General features: G+C 56.2%; 1 protein-coding gene across 17 annotated transcripts in view; it reads left to right on the forward strand.

Moving 5' to 3' along the window:
- Nucleotides 1–20,494, forward strand: part of ATP2B3 (ATPase plasma membrane Ca2+ transporting 3) — a 71,772-nt gene extending 51,278 nt beyond the window's left edge. For 6 of the 17 annotated variants that reach the window (XM_070606323.1, XM_070606326.1, XM_070606328.1 and 3 more), the window contains 3 exons: nt 667–849; nt 6,295–6,448; nt 17,507–20,494. In XM_070606323.1, the coding sequence (XP_070462424.1) occupies nt 667–849; nt 6,295–6,448; nt 17,507–17,532 (363 nt within the window). In that variant the 3' untranslated portion in view covers nt 17,533–20,494. The remainder of the gene's footprint in view (nt 1–666; nt 850–6,294; nt 6,449–17,506) is intronic. The other 11 variants (XM_070606317.1, XM_070606319.1, XM_070606320.1 and 8 more) reach the window with 2 other exon arrangements.
- The last annotated feature ends 4,012 nt before the right edge of the window (nt 20,495–24,506 follow it).

Here is a 24,506-nt window from a genome sequence, read left to right on the forward strand (position 1 = left end):
TCAGCATAGACTGCCTGGCAGGGCCCTAGGCCCTGGCAAACCAAGACCTTCTCAACAGGCAGGATGTGCCAGAGGCATAGAGGTCCCCTCTCAGGAGCCAGGAGTCAAGGCCAGAACCCTCTCTGGCAAGGCGAATCTCTTAGGGCACACACTATGCAGGAAGGTGCATTGGCTGCTCCTCCAGCCCTCTGGCCGGCACTCCGTGGAGGGGGAGCCATAGGCACGCACATCCCTGCCACCTCCCTGGGAAACCTTCTCAGCCCCCAGCGCCCTCCACTCCCGGCTCCCTGGGGACTGTTCTCGGTCTGCTCTCTGCTTAAACACTGAAAACAACACCCTCCAAAGGAAAGAGGCTGGTGTCTCCCTCTAGGGAGTGGGATTTGGCACCAAGCAAAGGCAGCGCAGCTATGCAGCCTCAGAGACCAGGAAGGGACATCCAGTCCCCAGGTCTGCCTGCAGGAAGAGGCATTTTGGAAACAGTGCACGATGCGGGGGGGGGGGGGGGGGGGGGAGCGGGGGGCGGTGCAGACACCAGTGTAAGCCTGTGTCAGAGGAAGTGGGGCAGCCTGGGTCCCTTCCCAGCCCCGGCAGAGCTCCCGCTCTGAAAGGCCCAGCCCTGCTCTGATGGCCACCTCTGCTGGCTGTCCCTTGCCTCTGGCTCCCCAGGTCATTGCCACCATCCCCACCAGCCAGCTCAAGTGCCTGAAGGAAGCAGGGCATGGGCCCGGGAAGGATGAGATGGCTGACGAGGAGCTGGCCGAGGGGGAGGAAGAGATCGACCATGCTGAGCGCGAGCTCCGCCGAGGCCAGATCCTCTGGTTCCGGGGCCTCAACCGGATCCAGACACAGGTAAGCTGCCGTGCGAGCAAGCAAGAGGCAGAGAATGAGCGACATGAGCCCTAGACCAACAGGGAGACCTTTGGGTCTTGATGCCATGAGAGCATCACAAGGGCAGTTGCTGGTGTCCCTCTGCCATCCCCACAAGTGCCCTCTGGCGGTTGTGGTGCTGAGATGGCCTGTCCCCAGCCCCTCCCTCAGAGCCCAGATGGCCCTCCCTTCCTGCTGGGCACAGGTATCGGCTAAAGGTGTGTGCTGTGACCAGTGGCTGGCTCTCACGGGGCGTGGACCACCTGCTGTCTGTGTAGCTGCTGGAACTGCCCCTGGTCACCGGGAAGTGACATTCTGGGGATGAGATAGATACCCATTTCAAATAGCCTTTGGCGAGCTCACCGCTCACTGGGTTATCTGGTAAATTCTGTGGAAGATTTCATTTGGGAAGCGGACGCTGGCCACTGAGTTGGTCCTCTCTGTTCCTCCCAATCTCTACATATCAGAGCTGGTCAAGGCCAAGGCTGTCAGCTGAAGTCTTCTATGAAGTCAGACAGCCACCATGAGCACCCAGCCATGGGCACTTATGAAGGCTCCATGAGAGCCTGCCTGCCAGAGCCAACCCCGATCTCTGCCCCTAACCCTTCCCAGCCAGCTTTCTTGCCAGAATGTTCCATACTCGCTGTCTCTCCACATCCTTCCCTTGTACTCTCTCATGATCTCGTTGTGGCCTGGCCTCTGCCCTCGACGTCCCAGAGGCAGTTCTTGCCAAGGTCTGCGAGGACTCCTCCCAGCTCTGCGGGTCAGGTTGTCGCTCTGTCCTCCCTGCTTCTGAAAGCGCAGTTGGCCCTGCTCCCCCTGGCTGCTTGCTGTCCCCTCTCCCTCTTGCTCTCTGCTCCCAGTCCGCACTTGCCTGGCACCCCTGCCTCCCACTGAGACCTTGGTCTGCCCACTGTGGTTCCCGCGTGCTGAAAAGACCCTGGCCCCAGGGGCACTGCGCCTAGTCGGGAAGGCAGGAGGGGCAGCGTTCAGTCCCATTGGGTCACCAGGCCCCTCTCAGCTGCAGCCCCCTTCGTCAGCTTCTCCTTCAGCCCTTGCCCACCTGCCCCACTGGGCCCTGGAAACACTGGTCTCTTCTTGGCCTCTTCCCCACGGCCTGCCCCACCCGTCACAGCCTCCAGATCGCAACCCGAAGACCCTCACTCACCACCTCGTCATCCTTCCAGCCAGGAACCCGAGAGTGCCACACCCACACCAAGATGCCCCTCAGCACCCACACTGGGCTTGGCCCAGACCATAGGCTCCGCTGCCCCAAGCCTACCTCCTCCAGCCCCCCGGCTCCTGAGCAATGGCTCCGTCACCTCCACTGCCCAAGCCAGAGCCCCAGAGCCATCCTGGACCCTCTTCCTGTCTGTTCCACACCTGGTGCATGGGCGTGGCCCACTGGCTTGGCTCTTCCCCCTGAAATGCACGTCCCCAATTCAGCCACCCCCTGCCCCCTATTCTCTAGGCCCAGCTACCAGCATCTCTGCCTGGATTGAGGCTCCCTGCTGCCACCCTGGCCCCCTGCAACCTTATCTCAGCATAGCACCCAGTGACACCTATTACTCCCTGCTCCTCCTGGGCCTCCCACCGGCCCACCTCTGGCCTTTCTCCATACTCTGTCCAGGACGCCCAGCCTCACTGTCCCTGACCTTAGCTCCAATTGCTTCTCCTCCTGAGGGTCCCACGAGAGGGAAGGACACCACTATGCACATGGCCAGGCCCTTCTGCGGAGTCTGTTTAAGCAACTTCCTGCTGTGGGCCCCTTGGCCTGAGGCAGGACCTGAGACCGCACCTCTCCCCAATGTCTGCCTCCAGCCTGTCACACGTAGCCACAGGCTTGTCCCAAAGAATCTTCCTTGCAATGCATCCAAAGTGCATTGGGGCAGCCTGCGCCCCAGGTCCCATGCTCCCTCTGGATGCGTATGGCTTGCCAGCTGCTCCCACACAACCCCTGGGGGTCTCATGGGGCCCAGCCTCACAGGATGCCTTCTCTCCTCCCCGGGCCCCAGCCCCAGCTCCAGCACGAGCTCCCAACCTCCCTCCTGCTCTGCCAGCCTTTGCTCCGCCAGCCCCTGCAAGGCCACCCTCCACACTGTGGCCATGCAGACTCTCTCCCTGTCCTAAGGGTGAAGTTCAGGGTCCTGACCGTGACCTTCAAGCCCTTGGCTCTTGGTGTCACCCCACATGCCCTGCAACCCTGTAACCCCTGCTGCCTTTCCAGACATGCACTCTACATCCCCGTGTCACTGTACCTCCATACAGGCCGCTATCTGGGCCCCAGGCCTCCCCAGCTCCCGCTGTGTCCCCTCGGGGCCCCTCCTCGTCCTGCAGCAGCCTACTCAAAGGCTGCCACCTTGTGAAGCCTCCTCAGAGTCCAGTCCCTCTGGCCACCGTTGGCCCTCATGCGCCCACAGCACACACTTACAGCAGTTACTTCTCCACACGGCCATCTGTGCTCTCCACCCAGGGCACTGGGACCAGTGAGGAGCAGAATGCCCCAGGGAACTTTCCAAAGCTACCATGCCCTGGGCTGCCCCCAAAGCTCAGGATCCTGTAGGGCTGGGTGAGATGGCACCAAAGAACTCCACGATTAATGAGCTCCCCTAGGGTCCAAGGGGCTTCTCCAGGAGAGAACCAGGCCAGGTCTCTGGCTCATCCCTCTTGGCGTCCCGAGCCTCTGAGTCAGTGTGGCCAGGGAAGAATGTCCTGCTGGCCCGACACCGAGCGCCCGCCAGAAGAACGGGAGTAGCTTCTGTAGCCAGATGTCCAGGTCACCCCCGTGCCTCCCGGCCGCTCAGCTGTGAGCCCTCAGCCACCCTGTGCTGGCCCTGGTTCTGCTGCGAGTCAGCCCATTTCACTTCCATCAACGAGCCTAAGGCGGCACTGGCTTTTCCAGCAGCTGAGACAGCAGCCCTGCCCCGATCGGAGGTATCTGGCGGGAGGTCAGTGGTGCCTCGGCCACCTGTGTGTCTGTCTTCTGTGTGCCCGTGGGCTCTCAGGCCTGCCACTGCTGCCTGGCTAGTAGAGCGGGTCCCCTCAGTTGGAGTCTTGGAGTCCAGGCTATTCTGTCAGTGCCCATGTAGACCGGCCGATCAGGGGCCCAGAAGGAAGGGACTCGCCCAAGGTCACTCAGTGACAGCGTGAGCTAGCCAGGGCGCAAGTCTCCCCCCCCCACCGACCCCTAGTGCACTCCCCGTCTGCTCCGTAGAGACCTCCATCCCTCCACAGCGTCTTGGCTTTACCACGTTGGATTCACCGTGCTCCTCAAGGACGCTGAGCCAGTCGGCCACTTTAGCTCACTTTTTAAGAGCATCTTTCTTTTTGATTCAGAATATCTACTTGAAAAACAGAAATAAAACCCAGGAGAAATAAAGCCCCCAGGTAGCATGTCCACCTCAAGCCAAGAGAAATATTCTTTAGGCAGCTGGCCCTAGATTTCTGGATTTTGTGAAGCACAAAATTCCTCCCCAGATTTTAGAGGCCAACACAGCTTTTTAAGTTGCTAAGTGAAGGCATTTCGTAACCTGCTACCTGCTCTCACCGTCATTCCATACTAACGTATTAATGCACCAGACACTTAGGGTGTCATTCCAGAACAAAAGAGAGTCCTGGAAACCCAGAACATAGAGCTTTCAGAAGCACTCATGACGTGGTCTATTTCGCATTCTATTTATTATAGACCAATGAGAAGCTTCAGCAGCAAGTGGGCTTCTGGGGCATGGGGTTGGGGGGAGACGACAATTTTGTGGTATTTTGACTGATGCCGTCATCCCATTGGGACACCCGTGGAGAGACCAAATCAGAGGCAGGAAAGGCGTCTTTCCCTTCCCTCGTCACCTTTGCCACAGTAAGAGTCCCCTCTTAAGACAGACCTGTGTCCACAGCCTTGGGAGTGTCTCCTTAATCTAGGGAGGAGATGTCCCCCAAGGAGACGGTGGCATCATGGCAGGGGTCATCTTCCTTCAGTGCTGTGGAGTGCACTTGGCACTGTGCCAGCCCCCAAGGGTGCTCGGTGCACCTTGCTCACGGGATACACTGGGAGAAGGGACTGGGTGGCCGAGTACACCTGATGTCTTTTCCACAACGCATCCAGGGGTTGAAATGACTGACATCTTCATTTTGGTTGGGGTCAGGGGAATCCGAGCACTCCAGCTGCCTTCCTTCAAGAAGCCTGGCCCTGGGTCAGATACCCTGCTGACCCTGCTGGCCACCACAGGGCTCCCGGGTGAGGTGGGGCCCCTTGCCATGGCCCAGAGCAGGGAGCCGGTGTGCTCCGGGCTCCAGAAATGCATACTTGCTTTGCTGCCCACATCATCCAGTGAACTGTATGGCACTTTCCAGAAATAGATCCACCTTCTGAGGCCAGAGATTCCCCCCTCCCACTGAGGGCATTCCCTCAGAGGCGGCCAAAGGTGCCCCATGCTGGGCTGGCCTCCCAGAATCTAGGCACATGGCCTCCCGATGGGGAGACCCGCTGTGGCCACTTGGCCACAGCCCTCTCCTGCCCAGGTCTGACCTGCCCTAGACCCCCTGCCGGTCAAAGGCAGGGTCAGGAAGTCCAAAGACACTGAGACGCTTAGCGAGTTCACCCACCTGGGGCTCATGTCTCTTTTGGCTCCTAGGAAGCTTAAAGGGTGGGGGACAAAGCAAAAGCCATCTCTGCTCCCCAGACCATCCAGGCTCTCTGCTCTCCCTCCAGCCATGCCTGTGGCTCTGTGGGAAGGAGTTCTAATAAGAAAAAACAGGTGCTTCCGGAAAACCCTCTCCCCCTCTTTTTAAATCCATTCTTCCGCTGAAGCTTCCCACGGGGAGCCCCCTCATTCGCTGATTGGACGAGCTGAGCCACAGAGGAGAGTGATGGCCGCACCTCCCAGCAGGGCACTAGATGTCCCCCCACCACTTAGAGCAGTGTAAAGGAAGGCCGGCCCAGGGAGTCCCCTGGCCATGGTCCCCATGCCATTGAGGAGCGCTACCACAGGGAGCCTGGTTTCTAATGGGAGCATATCACATCCCTCAGGTGTGTTGGGGCGGAAAAAAAGGTTGAGAACTACTGACCTAGGATAACAAAGTATTGCCAGACAAAGGTATTTATTGACGAGTGGCTTGCAATGAGCATATCGTGAATGCAAATAACTCTTTCTAAAACGTTTGTAGTGTGTCCCGATTGTTAACCCCGCCCTCCCAGTCTTCTGAGTGCTAATCATTTGCTCAGCAAACCCTCTTAGTGGATGAAGCAGAGGCTGGCCTCGGCCATGGCCCTATCAGCAGCACCGTCAGCTCCCAGGGAGCGGGGTGACTCAGATGAGGCTTTGCTGTCACGATATGTGCCCAGTGTGGCCCCTGTCCTCGCCCAGCCCCACCCCCGTGCGGTAGCCCGGACAACAGTGCAAGCCAAACTTTATCTCATTTTCTCTCCCACAGATGGAGGTAGTGAGTACCTTCAAGAGAAGCGGTTCATTTCAGGGTGCTGTGCGCCGGCGGTCTTCGGTCCTCAGCCAGCTCCATGACGTAACCAATCTTTCTACCCCTACTCACCTAATTCTCTCTGCTGCCAATCCCGCCAGTGCCGCTGGGAGTGAGTCTTGAGTCCCCTTTTCTCTCATAAATGGCATCTCTGGGGGAGAAAAAGTCTCCCACCTCTTCTCTTTTTTCCAGTCTTGCATCCTCCGCTCACCGTGGCTTTTCCGTTCTTTCTTTATCGCCCTGTCCAGTCCTTCCCGCCCAGATGGTGTCTCTCCAAAGCCATATTCTCTTATGAAATGTATTGAACCCATGGCACTGCTGGACCTTCTGTTCTTTTCTTTGTTTGATTTTTTGGTTTTCATTTAGTGCTCCTTCTGTCATTGGTTTTCTTTTCTTGAACTTGTCTGCCTTCGCTGATAGTTCTTCATGAACTTGGGCCACTTCTGGTGGCGTCTGGTGTCAGGGTGGGGCCTTGGTCGGTGTCCTGTGGGGCTGTGAAAGGGATGCATGCAGGCTCAGGGCCACCTTCTGGGGCTGGAGCGGGAAGCAAGTGCCTTTTTGGCATCATTTGCAGGGGAAGAATCCAGCCCACCTACTTGGGATTAAAGTGGCAGCTTCCAGAACTCTCCTTGAAGTGGTTTCCAAAAGCAGTAGACCTGATGTGAGCTTCAGGAGGCTGCTATCACATGTCCCCAGGTGGGCTCGGTGGTGGCCAGCTGCTCCTGCTCAGGTGCTGCCTGCCCTGTAGGCCCTTGCCCTGAGCCACCGGCTGTTAGTGGTGTCTGAGGTGTCCCTCAACTGGAGCCCTCCTCACGCCCCAAGCCTGCGCTCTGCTCCGTTTCCATTTGTTCCCAAAGCACCTTCGCTCTTTCCAAACAGGCCGGGATTGGAAGGTCTTAACCCCATCTGGTCAACACTCTTTCTCCTCTTTCCTCCGAGGAGAAGCCGGGAGAAATCAATCCCCTTCTTTACATTCCAATGGAACGTTCCCGCCATGTCGGTCACATTTTAAAGAGAACCCAGGGCCTGTCCTGAAGAGGGAGAAACGTCCATAATTTCTCACATCTTTTTACAAAGACAAAGGGAAAGCCACTAGACCATTGAAGCTGCCACCCACGGCTCCCCCAACGAGAGAGAGCACAGCAAACCGTGTGAGCCCCCTGCCCTGCCCACCCCCCTCCAGGGCTGCCTGCTTCTCAGAACAGACTCGAGATTTCAAAAACCGAACAGTAAACCTTCCAGTAGGAGCCCAGAGCCCCTGCCGGGATGGGCTGATGCTGCCTCCTGCCTTTCCTTCCAGTGACCCGGCTGCTCTCACCCCCGGGAGCACAGCCCTCCCGCAGACAGGATGTGACCTGCGCCTTGCCCCTCAGATTCTGGGATTGGGGTTTTGCTCAATTTCTTCTCTTTTCCTTTTTTTTTTCCTTTTTTGTTTTTTCTTTTTTGTCTTTTCTTCTTTTTTTTTTTTAGGAACTGGTGAGAGGTCCCCCATGGGGGCCATCCCTCCTCTTGCTTGAGCTGTCATTTCAGGCCACTCTGCCCTTTAAGGAAGGGATGTGGGCCGCACCCGTCCCCACCGGGCCACCTTGTCCCCTTCGGAAACAACGTGTGTGTGTGCGCGTGTGTGCGCACGCGTGCACACACACGCACACACACCCCTCCTCCAAACCACACCTCCAGCTCCCTTACACACTCACTGGGCCGCCCACCTGGGCCACAGATATTGCCCGACAGCTGTCACAGGTGGGTTGGAAAGCTCTGGCCTTGTCCCAGAGGGGCCTTGCCACAACTCCACCCAGAGAGGTCTGCAGACGGCTCGCCAGTCAGTTAAGGACAGAATTGGTGCGTGTCCTCCCAGGTGCGCCTTGGCCAGGACCCGGCTGGGCAGCAGCACCTTCCTTTCTGGGAACAAAGGGACAAGAGAGGGCATGAGTCTGCTCAAGGGGCATGCACTGACCTGCTCCTGTCCCTGCCTCCCCCTTGACTTCCTCCACGTGTTTCTTTACCATCTCTCTCTGCTCTTTCTGTCTGTCTGTCTGTCCATCTGCCTGACTGTTGACTTGGGGTGAAGGCAGCCAACAAGGTCCCCACACTGCATGCCCCTCAGCCTTCTCCACAGCTCTGGCCTTGTTCCGCTCTGGGGCCAGCCTGGGCCTCCCCTCCACGCTCCTGGGTGAGGCCTGCAGTCTCTTGGCTCCCTCTGGATTCCTTGGGCTTCTTCCCTTTCTCTCTCCTCTCTTCCTTGGCTTCTAGCACCTTCCTTCCCTCCTTCTATAGCCGTGTGTCCCTCACCCCCTTCCCACTTCTGGGAGCCCAGCAGTGCCTGGTAAGAACAGTGGGAGAGATGCCACTCCTCCCACTGGTCACTAGCCACTCCTGACTAGTGTCTTGCCAGAAGAAGGGCCACTGTCCCTTTCCACACCACATGCTGCTGGGCAAGGAGCAGTTGGCAGGGCCCCGGTGAGAGCTGAGGACCTTCTGTCTGAGGAGGGCACTGGTGTGACAGCAAGGGGATCCTGATGTCCCAACTCACAAGGGCCAGGGCCCCGCTGTGGAGGAAGATGCTGGTTGGAGGATCAGGCGACACCGGGGGACATGCCTGCTTTCTGAAGCTGCCGACCAAAAGCGCTTTCTGCCAGCATCACCGCACCATGTGGCAGATTGGTTTGGAACTCTGAACCGGCCCCCAGTCTGAGCTGCGAAGACCCTGAGAAATCACCAAGCCAGCACCCTCATCCTACAAATCAGGGGAAGGCCTAGCAGAGAGAGGCTAGCCCCAGGCCCTCACCCTCTCTTGGAACTTGTCAGAAGGAAGGCGAGGGGCAGGTGGTGACAGAGCTCCCAGCCTTGCCAAGAGGCAGTATCGTGTGAGGTGCAGTGCTCATAGGCTCTCAGGGGGAGGTTCCTATCCTCCTCGCCCACTGCCCAGCCAGCCTGCCCCTTGTCCCCGGTGTGGGGGCAGGTCTCTCCAGCACATCAGGGCCTCTGGTCCAATATCACTTCCACCGAGAACCTCAGGCTCTCCAGGTGGAAGGTCCAGTGCGGGGTGTGGACAGGAGCCTGAGGGCCAGAGTGATCGGTGACGTTGCTCACCAACACAGGCCCTGGCACGTAGTACCAATGCAAAAAGTGGCCGGAGAATGTCCTCGGTGCCAGAGGGAAAGGAGAGCCCCCAGAGGGGTGATGGGAGGTTAGAGATGCAGTGACCCTTGGGGCTCAGTGCACCTACATTCACATCCACTCCTGCTTTGTAGCCGGCCCCTGACGCCCTCCTGCATGTGTGCATGCACCTCTGCTGCTTCTGGATTTGCAAGTCCCAATACGGTCCCCACTCCCTCAGTCGTACGCAACGACCTCTCAACTCCAGGATGGCCTTGGCTGCCTCCTTCCCGCTCACTCAGCCATTTCTCCTCTCTGCCTGGCCTGGCGGCCACCCCCCCGCCCCCCCATCCCAATCATTTCATTCTCGGCCTTGGGGGTAGCACCTCCCCCTTCAAGCCACCACCTCATTTCACGGGACCTCAGCTGAGGCCTTGAGGCCGGCCCATCTGAGTGGCTCAGGAAAGAGCATTCTTTAACAACCACTTTTAGTCAATCCCCTGTTGGCATGTCAGTCACCGCTGTTCCTGCCCGAATCACACTGACACACTAATGCTGCTGGGAGCTCAGCATCGCTCCCCCAGCTGGCTGTCAAGATCCCCAAGGTGTGGCTGGAGATGGGGTTCACTTGGGTTGACTAACTAGAAGCAGGGAGCTGGATGGCTGCCTCCAGCTGTGAGCAGGGACACACAGATACACCCCAGCCCCTCCCCAGCCACACACTCAAAGCCTGTTTGCCAGCAGCTAGCCTCAATGGCCCTCCAGCAGCAACGCTGGGCCTCTGTACTCAAATCTTTACTGTTGCAGTGGTTCGTGAGAGGGCTCCTGACCCAGCCTGGCAAAAGGGGCAGGGGCGGGCAGTGGGTTTGGTCAAGTGTGGCCAGAAGGGCTCCCTCTGGGCTGGTGAGTTCTGATTAACTGTGCTGGAAAGAGATCAGGGCAGTTGCTTTATTTTAATTGGCTTTTGCAACATGAAAACCTTCTGTCCAACTTGGCAAAGCCAGGCCAGGTGAGCCCCCACGATTTTCTTGGCCACACCCTCTGGAGCCCAGGGAGACATGCAGCTGCCATCATTAAGGCAGCCCCGCAGAGGAAGGAGCCCTGCAAAGTGAAGGCATCTTGTTTGCTTCTTTCTCAGGAAGTTCATTGATTTTGAGCCGAGTCTCCCCACTTGGGTTTCTGGGAATAGTGTATTGGCATTTTCTCTTGGCTATTGGACAGTGTGCACACTGTCTCCGCACTAGGAAGAGTATCAGCCCTGCCCTGCCTGAGCATTCCTGCACCCACGGGCCCTACCACGGGAAAGGACCTTCCAGGTGATTCCTAAAGCACATGCCAGCTCACAGGCTAGGGCCAACCCCAGAACCCCTGCTCCAAGCCCTCCCCGGTAGGCACTTCCCAGCTGACTCCCAGAGCTGGGAGCCAGCCCCCAGGGAGCTCAGGAGACTTACTGGAGGTCCTGCAGCTGGATACTCTCTGTGCGTGGGTCAGCTCAGTGTGATGTCTGGGCTTTCTGAGTCCCGGGCACACATGCATGCATACAGGACAGGAGGTAACTTTCACAAAACTCACCAGCCATTAGCACTTTTGGCTTGCCAACGTACACAAAGCCATGTCTTTAGTTTGGTTTGCGGCTCAATCACTCAGTGAAAAGGCCAACTCTGGAATTTGCATGATTGTGTTTCCTGATTCCCTGGTGAGGAAAGGGAGCCTTCTGCGTGCTGCCCCCTCGTTGTGGGTATGGTGGCCCACACCTCTTTGTGTTGCTTTCAAGTCATGATTCACCCTCACGTCTACAGGGAGGATTTGGGGCCTGGGAACCCCAAAGTTCCCAGCAAGCAGTTCCTATGGCTCTCCACGGCTGCTGCGTCCAGAATTTGCTCTAAATCCAAAGCCCGTATGCCAGGGGAACTGACAGGTCCCTTCCTCTCTCAGAGGGTCTGGATTAATGGTTGGTACAGAGCCAGGCATATCTGCCAAGCATATGGGGGCTTTGAGGGAGCAGCAGAAGGGCAGGGCAGCTGTCAGACGGAAGACTTCTGAGTTCTGTGGGCCTCGGTGGTGAGACAGGAGCCGAGGGCCGCGAGCGCGATGATCCCCAGGGCCTGCTTGTCACCACAGCCCAGGGGAGAAAAGGCCAGAAGGATCAGGCAGTTTCTGTTGTTACTGTTGTCATCATTCAGGAGCCTTTCTTTTTATGTTTCTCTTCTCTTCTTTTGTTTTTCTTCCCTTTTTGCATTCCTTCAACAGTGTGGGGGTCCCCTCAGCCTTCGCTTGCCTCCCTGCTTTCACATCCCTTCTTGCCTCACCCCCACCTGCATTGCAAACTCGAGCGATTGAAGGTTGAAACAAAAGCGAGGCACACCCGCTTTCAGCTGTGACCTCCACCCCTCTGCTCGTGCCCCAGCCCTCCATCAGGAGCATGATCACCTTGCAGAGTCTGACGCAAGCATCCCTTCTGCTTCAGCTTGGTGTGGCTGGGGTGGTTCTGTGGCTCTGGAGTGTCACCTGCCCTGCCCCCGCTAATGGAGCTCATGGTTCAGGCGAAGGCAGGCCAGGGCTTCCATGCAGGGGGAGGGGCAGGCAGCCATTATGGAACAGAGGCACATGCTTACGCCAAGTGCACGTGGTCGTGAGCCTCAGCAGAGAAGAAAGCAGAGCAAGAGAACTATTTGGGGCGCTATTTTGGATAAGGTGGTCCAGGACAGCTGCTCGGAGACTGGATATGTGAGCTGACTTCCGAATAAGGAGACGAGGCCAGCATGGGCCCTACTGGCGGGAGAAGAGTCTAGACAGGGGAAGGGAGCTGTCACAGCCCCAGGGGAGACTCAAGCTAGTTGGTTAGAGTGAAGTGGGTGGAGAGCCACATGCCAGGCTGTGTAGGTCCCCTACTTTCAGCACCCACCCACTGCGCCCCTGCTGGATGCAGGTGCCATTCTGGGTGCTGGGGACATTAGTGAACCAGACAGACCCCTGCCCTCAGGGGCCTCGTGTTTTGAGGAGAGGAGACAGACGCGAGAATAATGGGATGTGTAGGGTGTTTGAAGATGAGCTGTGCTGGGGAGAAAATGAAGCAGAAGAGGTGCAGTGCTGCAAGAGGAGATGAGGAGTTGTGACTGTAAATAGGGAAGGAGGTGAGCGGAAGCCAGGAGGCTCACTGGAGAGGAAGCTTCTTGGCACAGGGAACAGCCAATGCAAAGCCTCTGAGGCAGGAGTGTGCCTGATGTGCTTGGGGAAAAGCCAGGAGGCCAATGCTAGGGAGAGTACAGGAGGAAGAGGAAGAAAATGGCAGGCCCAGCAGGACTTCAGGTTTTCCTTCGAGGAAGACACAGCTATTGAAGGGTTTGGACCAGTGGAGAGGGTGACAAGCTCTGGCTTTCATTTGAAAGGATTGCTCTGGCTACCATGCTGAGAATAGACTGTGGAGGTCAAGGGCAGCAGCAGAGAGACCAGGGCAGAGGCATGGGGCAGGGGTGAAGCTGAAGAGGCAAGTGGAGCCCAGAGTCTGGAGACAGAGATGTGGGACTTGTGAGCAGCCAGCTGGGATTTCAGGCCAGGGGAGATAAGAAATGTGTGGCTGTAGACAAAGATGAGAAAAGGTCCAAAGACGAGCCCTGGGGCCCTGGGACATGAGATGATGGAGAGAGAAAGGAGGAGGACCCGGAGACTGTGTCCAGCGGGGAAGCAGGGGTGTGGTGTGCAGAGTACTGAGTGCCCAGCCGGGGAGGTGCCCAGGGAGTGGGGGCAGAAGAGAACAGGGGGAAATAAGGTGGAGGCTGTGAGGGTCTCTCTTAAGACGGAACAGATAAGTAACCTAGAGAAGGGAGAGCCAGATGGCTGGGCGACATCCTTGAGTGGGTGCGGGGACTGGGATGGGGTGCCTGGGCAGTGAAGGAGGAAGCAGGGCCACGTCTCGGATGCCAGGAGGTGGGGGGCACGTCGGCCTCATGTTGAGTGAGATGGAAGTTATGCGAGAGCCCAGCCCCAGCCCGAGCTGATCCTCTTCGGCCTTCCCAGCCCTCCGGGCTGTGACCCTAGGAGTGATCTTCACGGGGACGTGCTTTTCATGTCTGTCTTTTACTCTTAAACTGCCCCACAGTAGAATAGACCTTGGCGGGGGGGGGGTTCAGTTGGATGAATTCCCACGCTGCACAGGTTGGGGCAAACACCACCGCAGTTGGCACTCAGAGCAGCTCCATCACCTGCTGGAATGTTCGGAGTCCCCACCTGCTAGGTGGAGGAGGGCAGGGTCTGGCTCAAAGGTCAAAGAAAAGTCACCTTGGCCATGCAGGCAGGAGCCGGGAAAGATCAAGGGACCAGGCAGGCAGGGTCTCTGCCCTTGGTGGGGGTGCCGAGGGGCCTCCAAACCCCGGCAGACATGGTGGCAGCAGTGAAGAGGTTTGGGAACCAGGGACCACAGGACCCATTGATGTCTGGTACTGGGGTCGGGGTCGAGGTGCCTCCACAGTCCATCTGGAGCTGGGGCAGGCAGACCAGGCAAGGGCCAGGGTCGGTGGGGGCAAGGCTGAGGGTTGCCCTCGGCCTCCTTCAACCTGAGAGGCCCATTAGCCATCCGAGGGGAGGTGAAGGAGCAGCAAGTGCGTAGGCCTGGCCTGCTGGGGGGGTGGGCCGTGGCTGCAGACTCAGGCGGAGGTGGTGCCAAGGGCGTTTATGGTCTCAAGGCAGTCTGTGGGCTGTGCGCGGCGTTGACAGCTTTGAGGGCAGCAAGGTCTCTTTGGGAGTGTAGTGATGGCGTGGTAGTGATGGAGAGGTAGTGATGGCCTGAGGACCCCGCCCTGGGCCTCTGGCATGGTCCCAGGCTGGGCAAGGAGCCTGAGGAGGCAACAAGGGCGCTGGCTCCGTTCAGCCTTGATGGTGCTTTCACTGGGACACACTAAACTCCACTGTGAGGACGTCCTCGGCCCCCGTGTGTGAGCTCAGGCCTCCGGGGCTCAGGCCTTCCCCTCAGAAACATTTTGCTGGTTCTCACCAAACTAGCGCTAGTGTCCCAGGAACTGACTGTGCCCTTCGGCGCTGGGTGGCCTGGAAACACCCCGCCATGAGACCAATACAAAACCATTTGTTAATAGCCCGAGATGTGAATGTGGGGAAATGGGACCTGGAGGAAAGCTGGAAGAGACTCAGGATGACACGAGGCGAGCTTAGAGCCCCAAATAGTCAAAGGTTTGAGCGGGCGGCCCTGGCACCCTCTGTTGATGACTGAGCGACTGCTCTGTGCCAGGCTCCAAGAATAAGCAGTAAATGGGGCAGATACAATCCCTCTCCTTGAGGCCAGTGACAAGACTGCTGTTAAAGTGAGTCTTTGATGACAGCCAGGCCAGAGCAGCAGAAGCTGGGGAGGGGAGGGGTGGCCACCCTTTTGGGGCGAAGACTTTGGAGTTCAGCCAGGGGCAAGGAGACCTGAGGATGGGTTTGAGCAGGGGCCTGGCCTGAGCATGTGACCCAGGTTGCAGTGAGGGGACCAGCTCAGCGAGTGGAAAGGTTGTAGCCAGGGTCATCGGACCATTGCTGGCATACTTACCACAGAGGCCCCAGGGGTCAAGGGCAATTTGCTTTCCTTTCTGTGACTTGAGGGGTGTGGCCAGCAGCTGGAGTAGGTGCTCTGCCACCGCCGTGGCTCCCCCACTGGAAGAGGCCCAAATAATGAGGCCACATCTGCAATGGCTACAAAAAGTGAATTCTACTTCTTTGCATTAAAAATATCAAATGATTCCCAGTTTCTGTGTTACCCCTATCTCCGAAGCCAGTCTGGGGGAGCTAAGGAACTGAGTGCAAATAAGTGGCCATCTGCTATCAGGAAGCTGTGGCTCCCCAAATTCAGAGAAAACCCTAACTAGATCTAAGACATGACGTTAGAAAATATCGATTTTCTGGAGCTCTTTGATCCCCTTTGTTGCACTCCAAAGACTGCGAGGCCGGCCTGGTTTAAACTGATCTGGGAGCACTGAGCTGGGCTGAGCAAGGCCGGCCCCAAGGTCCAGGTGCCGGAGGGTTGGAAGGGACTCCTTGTCGACAGTGAGATTCATGGTCTAATCGAGGAGCAGCAGACTCTCCTCTCGAGGCTGGAGGGTCAGGCTTTTCAGCTTTGCAGGCCAGGCCCCTGTCACAAGCACACAGCTCCGCCCTTGGATCTCGAAGACAGCCATAGACAGTGCATAAATGAATGCGCATGGCTACATGCCAGTAAAACTTTATTCAAAAGTCCAGGCTAGGGGCTAGAGTTAGCCCTTGGGCCACAGTTTGCCAACACTTTGTCTACACCAAGAAAACCAAACCCTAGAACCTTGGGCCTGGAAATGACTTTAGAACTCGTGTTGTGTCCACACACTCACATAGGGAGGGGCTGGCTTCTCATCCCAGCACATGGCCAGGTGGCTCATGTGGGGCCCAGCAGAGGCCTTCTCGTCAACTCTGGCTTCTAGAAGCAAGAGGGAGCCCAGGCTGGGGGACTAGGGAGGGACCAAAAGAGGCAGCAGCTCTCTGGCTTGTAAACCCTATGAGACTTGAGCACATGTAAGAGAGGGTGGAGCAGCCAGGGGAGGGAGGGACTAAAGAAACCGAGGAGCTAATTCTGGGAGCAGGTTCCTGCAGGTGCGGGACTCAGGGGGTGCCTGAGTTCAGCTGGGCCCGAGGGCCACAGTGGCTTGAAAACAGGGCGTTGTGGGAAGCTCTTCTCTGTGGGGAGCTATGCTGAGCTGAGGTCTGTAGATGCCAGCAGGGCAACCAGGGAACAAGGTGTAGAAAAGCCTGGCGGATTTCAGGGACTGACAGAAATTGTCTGACTTGGAGGGTGAAGAGAAGGAGGAGAGCACAGGATAAGCGAGCTTGGAGGGGCAGGGAGCACCAGATTGCAAAGGGCCTCTGGTGGCAGGAAGGGTCTGCAAAGGGCAGTGACAACCTAATCAGATGCACCCAGCTGCAGGCCAGGGAGCCCAAAGGTGACGCGAGGAACCGCCACAGTGCCTCAGGGCATCCAAGCGGGACAGGTTTGGTGGGCGCAAATCAAAAGTGGGACCATTTTCAGTCTTTGTCTCCAGATGGGGGCCTGGTGGGCTCTTGGGCCTGGAGCTCTGAGAAGAGACCTGGGTCACAGTCCGCGGTTATAGCCAGAAGAGCCCCAGAGCCATAGGCAGGGCTAGAAGATGGGCTTGGGGATGTGGACAGAGAGGAGGAGGGGCCGGACCAGGCCAGGGCCCCGAGGCACCCTGGGACAGAGGAAGAAGCAGTGGAGGAGACGGGGCCAGTGCAGCCAGCGAGGTAGGAGGAGGGCCAGGCAAGGGCAATCTCAGGGAAGCAAGGAGGAGTTTCCAGAAAGAGGGGCAGTCTGCTGTGTTGAGTGCCCCTGAGGGATCAAATAAGATGGAGACAGAGAAGTGGCCGCTGAGCTTAGCAGCAGGGAGACTGGTGGCCAGATGGGTCTGGCCGTGACAGGTGCTGGCTGCGGCCACAAGACCTGAGGGGACAGAGGAGAGGTCCCTAGAGAAGCCAGGGAGAGAGACCCACTCAAGCAAGGCCAGCAATGTGCCCATTGGCTGGGGACTTTCTCTCACCAGCAAGTCCTTCCGACTTTCTGGTAAGAGGAAGTGGAGAGCTCTCTCTCCAGCATTGTCCCTTTTCCAATCATCTTTCTGTTCTACCAAATTGGAATTCAGATCTGGCAAAGAGCCCAGGGGTCACCTAAGCCGGTGCAGGGAAAGGGGAGCCAAGAGTCCAGTGCGTCCATCACTTGAGTTCCAGAATATCTGTCCAGGTCGGCCTAGAGAGAGCCACTGCCATTTGTCCTGCTTGTGGATCAGTTGATGAGACTGAGACCCAAACCTGAAAACCCTCACCACAGCCAGGTAGAGCTGCCCCAAATGTTCTTGTCCAATGGTTGAACACTTGTCATGCAGTGCCCCCTGCCATTGACGAGGACGGAGCTCGCCAGCACCAGCCGGCCATTGATTGTCTCCTTCCTTCCTTCCTTCTTTCCTTCCTTCCTTCCTCCCTCCCTCCCTCCCTACTTCCCTCCTCCCACCTCGGGCCCCTGTCCCTCTACCTCCTGATCCAGATCCGGGTGGTGAAAGCATTCCGTAGCTCACTCTATGAAGGCCTGGAGAAACCGGAATCCAAGACCTCCATCCATAACTTCATGGCAACGCCCGAGTTTCTGATCAATGACTACACCCACAACATCCCGCTCATCGATGACACGGACGTGGACGAGAACGAGGACCGTCTGCGGGCCCCCCCACCTCCGTCCCCCAACCAGAACAACAACGCCATAGACAGCGGCATCTACCTGACCACGCACGGCACCAAGTCAGCTACCTCGTCAGTGTTTTCTTCCAGACCCGGGAGCCCGCTCCACAGCGTGGAGACGTCCCTCTAAGCAGAACTGCTCTTGGCACGCACACACCCGCACACATGCGCACTCGGGCGGGCAGCACAGGCCTGCAAGGAGGGTTCGGCCATGGCACTTGCAGGAAGCCAGTCCATTCAAGGCTTCTTACCCGGACCCAGGAGACGGAGGAGGAGCAAGAGGAGGAGGAGGAGGAAGGAGAAACTAGAGAGCCAGAAGAGCTATGTTCCCCCCTTTTTTCTATCAAGGCTTTTTTTTAATGAACACTCCAATTCCACCGGATGTTGTCCGTTTGGGCTATGCGCTGGGGCAGGGGGCTGGTTTCGGTTTATTGGGAGCTTCGTTGCACCCACTCGTGAGCAACTGGATCGATAGATTCATACAAAAAGAAAAAAGGCAAGTGCTGATTTGCAGGGCCGGGAAGGATGCCCCCGCCCAGACAGCTCACCCCTGGGAACTGCCTGCAAATGTACCTGCCCTGCCGAGCACGCCCTTCCCAGGACACGTGTGCAGTCTGTATGTATGTGCGTGTGTGCATAGAAATGTGTGTGTGCGTATAGACATATGCGTACATGTATGACGATGCAGATTTAAAGAATAAGGAACTATTTATTGGCATGATACTTCCATTCTTCTTATCAAGTGTTTTCATTTTGAAATTTCATTATTTATTGAGGCAGGGTTTTTTCAGGGAACTAGACAGCAAGAATATCTTTTTGGTCGCTTGGGAACATGCCCGCCTTCTGCTCCCTTCCACCGTCCCTCCTCCGGGTCTTCCGGGCACACTTCCTGGGAATGTCACCCGTGAGTGTCTGGAGGAGAATATGGGGGGGCTCGGGGTGGGAGCAGTTACAGTCGGAACGTTTGCACTTTGAGACCCCTGCCTACAGAGGAAAAAACCTTTCAATGGAATTTTGTATTTCAAAGGAAAATGCCAAAGTATTGATGAGAATGACCCCCTCCAGTGGGTGGAAGGGGGAGTTTTGTTTTCAAGTTTTTTTGGTTTCAACTCCAATTCCAAGTCCTGAATTCTAGCTGGTGGGCTCTCTTTGTCCCCACCCCAACTTCAAGAGCATGAAGCACCGCCCCCTGCAGCGCCTGACCCCGCGGGAGAGCCAGGTGGAGGCGGGTTGCCTCGAGGCAGACAGAAAGCGCAGAGGAAGAGGAGCTGATGGGCACAGCGCAGACCCCAGCCCCCTCGGCGCTGCTGCCTGGATTAACACTTTTTGCTTTGGCAAAGGCCAAGAGGTTGTCACTTAGGCACCTCTAAAGCGACTGGGAAAGGTCCTCAGTCACCAGCCGCCTAAGCACTCTTCCGACCCTAGTCTTCTCGTTTAAGGACAAATATGACCCACAAAGGCGTGGATTTGTGTCTGCAGCCACCTATATGACACTGGGGAAGCGGATGCAGAAGCGAAGCCCCTGGGAGCGATGGCACCTCGTTGCTGTGCCTCTAATCAACCTGTGGCTCTTTCTTGAGAGTCCAGAAGGCTGAGGAGGTCAGCGCCACCACGTCAGCTGAGCACTTGGTCTGCAGGCGGGGAGAGCTGGGCCTGGGCTCCCCAGACGGTTCCCTCGGAAGCCTCTCCTTGCAGTGTGGGCACCCAGTGTGCCAAGCCTCAGTTTCCCCCAAATGCATGCTAACAGAGAGGGAAATGCAGAAAAAGCAGAGGTTCTTTTATCTTCTGAATGCATCTGTCTCACATTTTGCAGGGAGGCTGTTGGGGTCTGACCACAGCTCCCACACGTGCCTGTCGCTTGTGCGCGGGGCTGAGTCACTAGGGTACAGCTGGGAGCTGAGGGATGTAGGTGTGGCTGCGCATGCTCAGCAGCTGAGCAGCAGCTGGACTGGTGGCAAGGCTGGTTGGCCCATCACGTCCCCTCTCCAGCACCCACCAGCAGGGGCTCGTCTACCACCACCTGCATCTGTGAGTGTCCGGGCCGACGTCCAACACTCTGGGTGCCCACATTAACATCAGTGTCATGTCACCCCTGAGCAGGAGTAGTCAAATCTCAGGCAAAGGAATTTCGGTTAGAAAAGAAAATCCCACTTAAAATGCCAGCTACAGATAACTCAAAGCCATCCCTTTTTTCCAAAGGGCACATTGAGAATGTCACCCATTTGTAAATTGTTCCCTAATGTCCTCGTTTAAACAACAACAAAAAGGGCAACTCAATTTGTTGAGGGTCTGTGTGTTCTTAAACAAGAAATAAAATTGGAAATGTTGAAATTGAAGAAGATACGCTGCATAATGCCGCACTCACGGGCTTCTTCTCATTCTCTGTTGTGGACGCGCTGATAGACCAACATCCAGCTCCCTCAGTGCTGCTGTACAAAGTGTCCATCGTTAGTCCCTAGGTCGCCTTTCTGCGGGGCGTGGGCTTCAGAAACGGGGCGCCGGGAGCTCGGACCACGGCTCTGGCTTCTCCGCAGGCTTCAGGCTGAGGGGCCTGGCTCTGCAGGCAGCCCCTCTCTCTAAAGCATTATATTACCTGGAATGGCTTGGTCAACTGCGTTCAGTTATTAAGTATGTTTTACATTTTTATCTGCCTGTTATAAAGATGAACAAAAATATCTTAATGAGGAAGACCACAGATGCATAATAATTTAAAGTCTGTAGTTGAACTTCCTAATTTAAAGAATAGACCAAAATTTCTGTGTAAAAAAAAAAAAAAATGAAAGGCTCCTACAATCCCGGTCTGGGTAACGTGTGTGATTTATTATTTGGTGAATTTTCGTCCAGAACAAAAGAGAGGCGTCTTCATGCGCTTCGCTGAGCTGAGAGTGGCAGAGTTGCCCTGGGGGTGTGGCCGCCTTTCCAAACCTTGTGGAACAAACAGCAAGAGGCTGCCCTGGCCTGAAGGGGCAGAGGCGCTGTGAGCGGAGATGCGCATGATGCTGCTCTAACTGTCTTGCCCTGGAAGGGCCTGGTGTGAATGTCCAGGCCGCTGTCCCCAGAGAAGGGTGGGGGCGGAGGGCCCAAGATGATCACAACAAATCAACGTCAGCACACCAACGCAAACGCCAGAACCCTGACACATCCATCCCCAGAACCTTCCATCTTCCCAAGCTAAAATTCTGTCCCCATGAACCACTACCTCCTGTCACCTGCGTCCTCCTTGCTGTCTCTATGAATCTGACTGCTGTAGGGACCTCATGCAGACGGAATCATACAGCAGCTGTCCTTCTGTGTCTGGCTTATTTCACATAGCATGATGTCCTCAAGGTCCGTCCAGGTTGTAGCACGGGTCAGAATGTCCTTCCTTTTAAGGCGGAACAACATTCCAGTGTGTGGATGGACCACATTTTGTTCATCCGTTCACCTGTCGATGGGCACTTGGGTTGCTTCCACCTTTTTGCCACTGTGAATCATGCCGCTGTGAACATGGGTGTGCAAACATCTGTTTGAGCCCCTTTCATTCCTTTTAGGTATATATCCAGAAGTGGAATTGCTGGATCATATGGGAATGCTGTGTTTAATTTTCTGAGGAGCTGTCCAAGTGTTTCCCACCGCAGCTGCATCATCTTACATTCCCACCAGCAGTGCACAAGGGGTCCAGTCACGGACGTCCTCTTTAACCCAAAGCCACGGAAAGAAAACCCATTATTTCACTCGTTCGCTTGCTCCGTGGGTCATTCCCCCATTCATTCCTTCACTCCTCAGGTGTCTTTGAACACCTGTGAGTAGGAACATCTGTGCTCCGTGGCCCATCCCCTCTGCTTCACCAGCAGAGTGACAAAGGCAGCTCTGGCCCGAGACTTACAAATGACTACTGTGGCCATGGCGCCAAGACTTTGCATCTCGTTTCCTCACATTTCTATTTCTCCTCTCCACACATCACCGTTTTAGACTTGGCAGTGCCAGAGGACACATTTTCTGGGGAAGCTGCCAAGAAAGGAGAAAAATAGCAAATCCATCTTGAGCCATAAGGCTAAGTAAGTCTAGATCGGGCAAAACGCCCTATCAAGATAGCTGGTACCTTATAAAGAGATACTGTGCTCCCCCGAAAGACTCGTTCATTTGTGTCTGTGCACTCTCTTTTCCACTGACTTCCGCTATCAAATATGACACAGGTTCCCATGGGAAGAAATCAATACTTAGCCCGATGGCTTGGGGCCAGGGAGCACTACAACACCCACCCTGCACAAAGCTGGCTGCCATCTTCCCCAGCCGTGGTGCCTAGGAGCAAGGGCGCATGCCTGCAGCCTGGGGGCTTCAAACAACAGATGTGTCTTCTCTCCCGGTTCCGGAGGCCAGAAGTCTGAGAGGCAGGGGTTGGCAGGGTTGATCCCCCCGAGGGCTCTAGGGGAGGATCCTTCCTTGTCTCTCCCAGCTTCTGGTGTCGCCAGCAGGCGTTGGTGTTCCTTGGCATGCAGACACATCACTCCAGTCTCTGCCTCCTTCATCACATGGCTTCTCCCTGTGCATCTGTGTCTTCACATGGCACTCTCCCTCCGCACCTGTCTGTCTCTGTGTCTCTTCTCCTCTTCCTAAAAGGACACCAGTTGGGGCTGGCCTGGTGGTATAGTGGTTAAGTTTGCGTGCTCCACTTTGGCAGCCCGGGGTTCATGGGTTCAGATCCCTGGCACGGATCTACACACTGCTCATCAGCCATGCTGTGGTGGCGTCCCACGTAAAAATAGAGGAAGATGTTTTGTTACAAAATAGAGGAAGATGTTGTTTGAGGAGATGTTAGCTGAGAGCCAATCTTCCTCACCAAAAAAAAAAAAAAGGACACCAGTCATATTGGATTAGGGCCCACCCTACTCCTGTAGGATCTCATCTTCCCTTGATGACATCTGCAAAGACCCTACTTCCAAATAAGGTCCCGTGCCCAGGTTCCAGGGGTTAGGATGTGGACACATCTTTTGGGGGACACCATTCACTCCATCACAGTTCCTTCCACCCATTGACAGGCCGAGTAAGGCTCAGCCATTTATCACTTTACAGTAATTAAGATGTGCTCTGAACTGAAAAGCTCCTGGAAGCTTCAGGTTCTAGAAAATCTTATGTCAGTGTCTCATTGCTGACCTCTTTGAACCTGAAATAAAGGAGATGGAAGGTTGTATTTGTTTAATCTCCATTATTTTCTACAAAAGCCTCAGTAATAGGAAGCTAAAACAAACAAAACCGTTAGCACCACTGACTAATTCAGTGTCCTTACAAAGCAGGGCTGACCATGTCACATAGTCCCAGTGTCACATATGTCTCAATACTTTTTCTTCATCTCTGTTCCAATGACAACACACACCGAAGATGGAGCTTCAACCCCTGCTGCATCAGGAAGACACACAGATGGGCCCTGTGTGACAAGTGCTCAGATGACAGGCCCAGCAAGTCCTCAGGGCAGTATGACAGGCACACAATCGGCGATCACAGTCTGAGATCACTTGGTCCAACCTGCTCAATTTACAAAGTGGGAAACTGAGTCCCATAGAGAGAAAGGAACTTGCCTAATATTCGGTCATCATGAAAGAAAACCTAGACCCACAAAATCTCCAGAGACTGCAGGGAGCCCCAGCAGCCCAGAGCTTTCTGGGGTCATGCTTCCCTGGCTCAGTACCGTGGCTCTAGCTGGGGGCAGGATGCCCATGGAATCCCTAGGGAGCTTTATCCAACTATCCCCCCACTTCTTTCCACTAAGTCCTGGGGCGGGGGCGGGGAGGGAGCAGACTGGACCAGGCGCAGTCAGAGAGAGCTCTCCAGAGAGTTCTGCGCCCCCCCCCCCTCCACGCAGCCCTCCCATCCAGAGCAGGATTCTGCTTTCTGAGGGCTAAGAAAACTGCCTCAAGTCAAGTGTGTGGGGCCGGCTGCTTCGCTGGAGGCTGAACCTGAGGAGATCCAAAGAATTGGAAGCTTCTATAGGAGCTGTGATCTTGTCGGGGCAAAGACAGAGAATCCAAAAGTGACACATCCGTCTCTGAGTTCCATTCAAATCCACAATGAGCGCTGGCCAAAGGCAGTGCCCAGTCAACACCCGGCAGGCAAGGCCGGGGGTGGCTGGGCGGTGCCTGGGCCTGGCCTGCAGGAAGGAAGGGCATGACGGCAGTCAGGTGCTCTTCAAACAGCAGAAGGCAGAAAGGACCAGCGAGAGAGCCGAAGCTGCCCTCGGAGGCCTGCCGGCTGGGCCCTTCACCTTCCACACTCCACGCTCAGAGCCCCAGTGCTGGCCCTGGGCCTGGATGCCAACCCTGTCCTCAAAGGGCTCCCAAATGAGCTGGGTGGACAGACGTGAAAAGGACACAGTAGAAAAGGAGACATTTACTCGGACCCCTCGCCCTGAAGACAAATAACACAGTCACTTCGTAAACTCAAGCAAGCCCCACTTCCTCACTTGTCACCAGTGTGTGACCCCTCCCTGTGCCCCCAAGCAGGGATGAACACTCCGAAGCACCCTGGTGGACCCGCAGCCTCCATTCCTGTGGGTGCTGGAAGGCATGACGGCGGTCTCCTGAGCCCATGATCCCCTGGGAAGAACCTCCCAAACTCAGGGAAGTGCCTGGCCAGTCCCCCGGCTCCCCTACCGCCGCATGTGGAAGAACAGTCCCGCCAGTGTGCGTTGAGCCCAGTGGGGGCTCCCAGGGGGAACAAGCCAGCTGCTCTGTTTCTCTGAGGCACCCAAGAGCAGGCCCTCCTGAAGAAAGGCCTTTTGAGTGGGAGTCGGGGTGCCACAGCTCTAAGATTCTCTAGACTCCCCATCTAGACTC

The sequence above is a fragment of the Equus przewalskii genome, chromosome X (assembly GCF_037783145.1).
Source record: "Equus przewalskii isolate Varuska chromosome X, EquPr2, whole genome shotgun sequence".
NCBI lineage: Eukaryota > Metazoa > Chordata > Mammalia > Perissodactyla > Equidae > Equus > Equus przewalskii.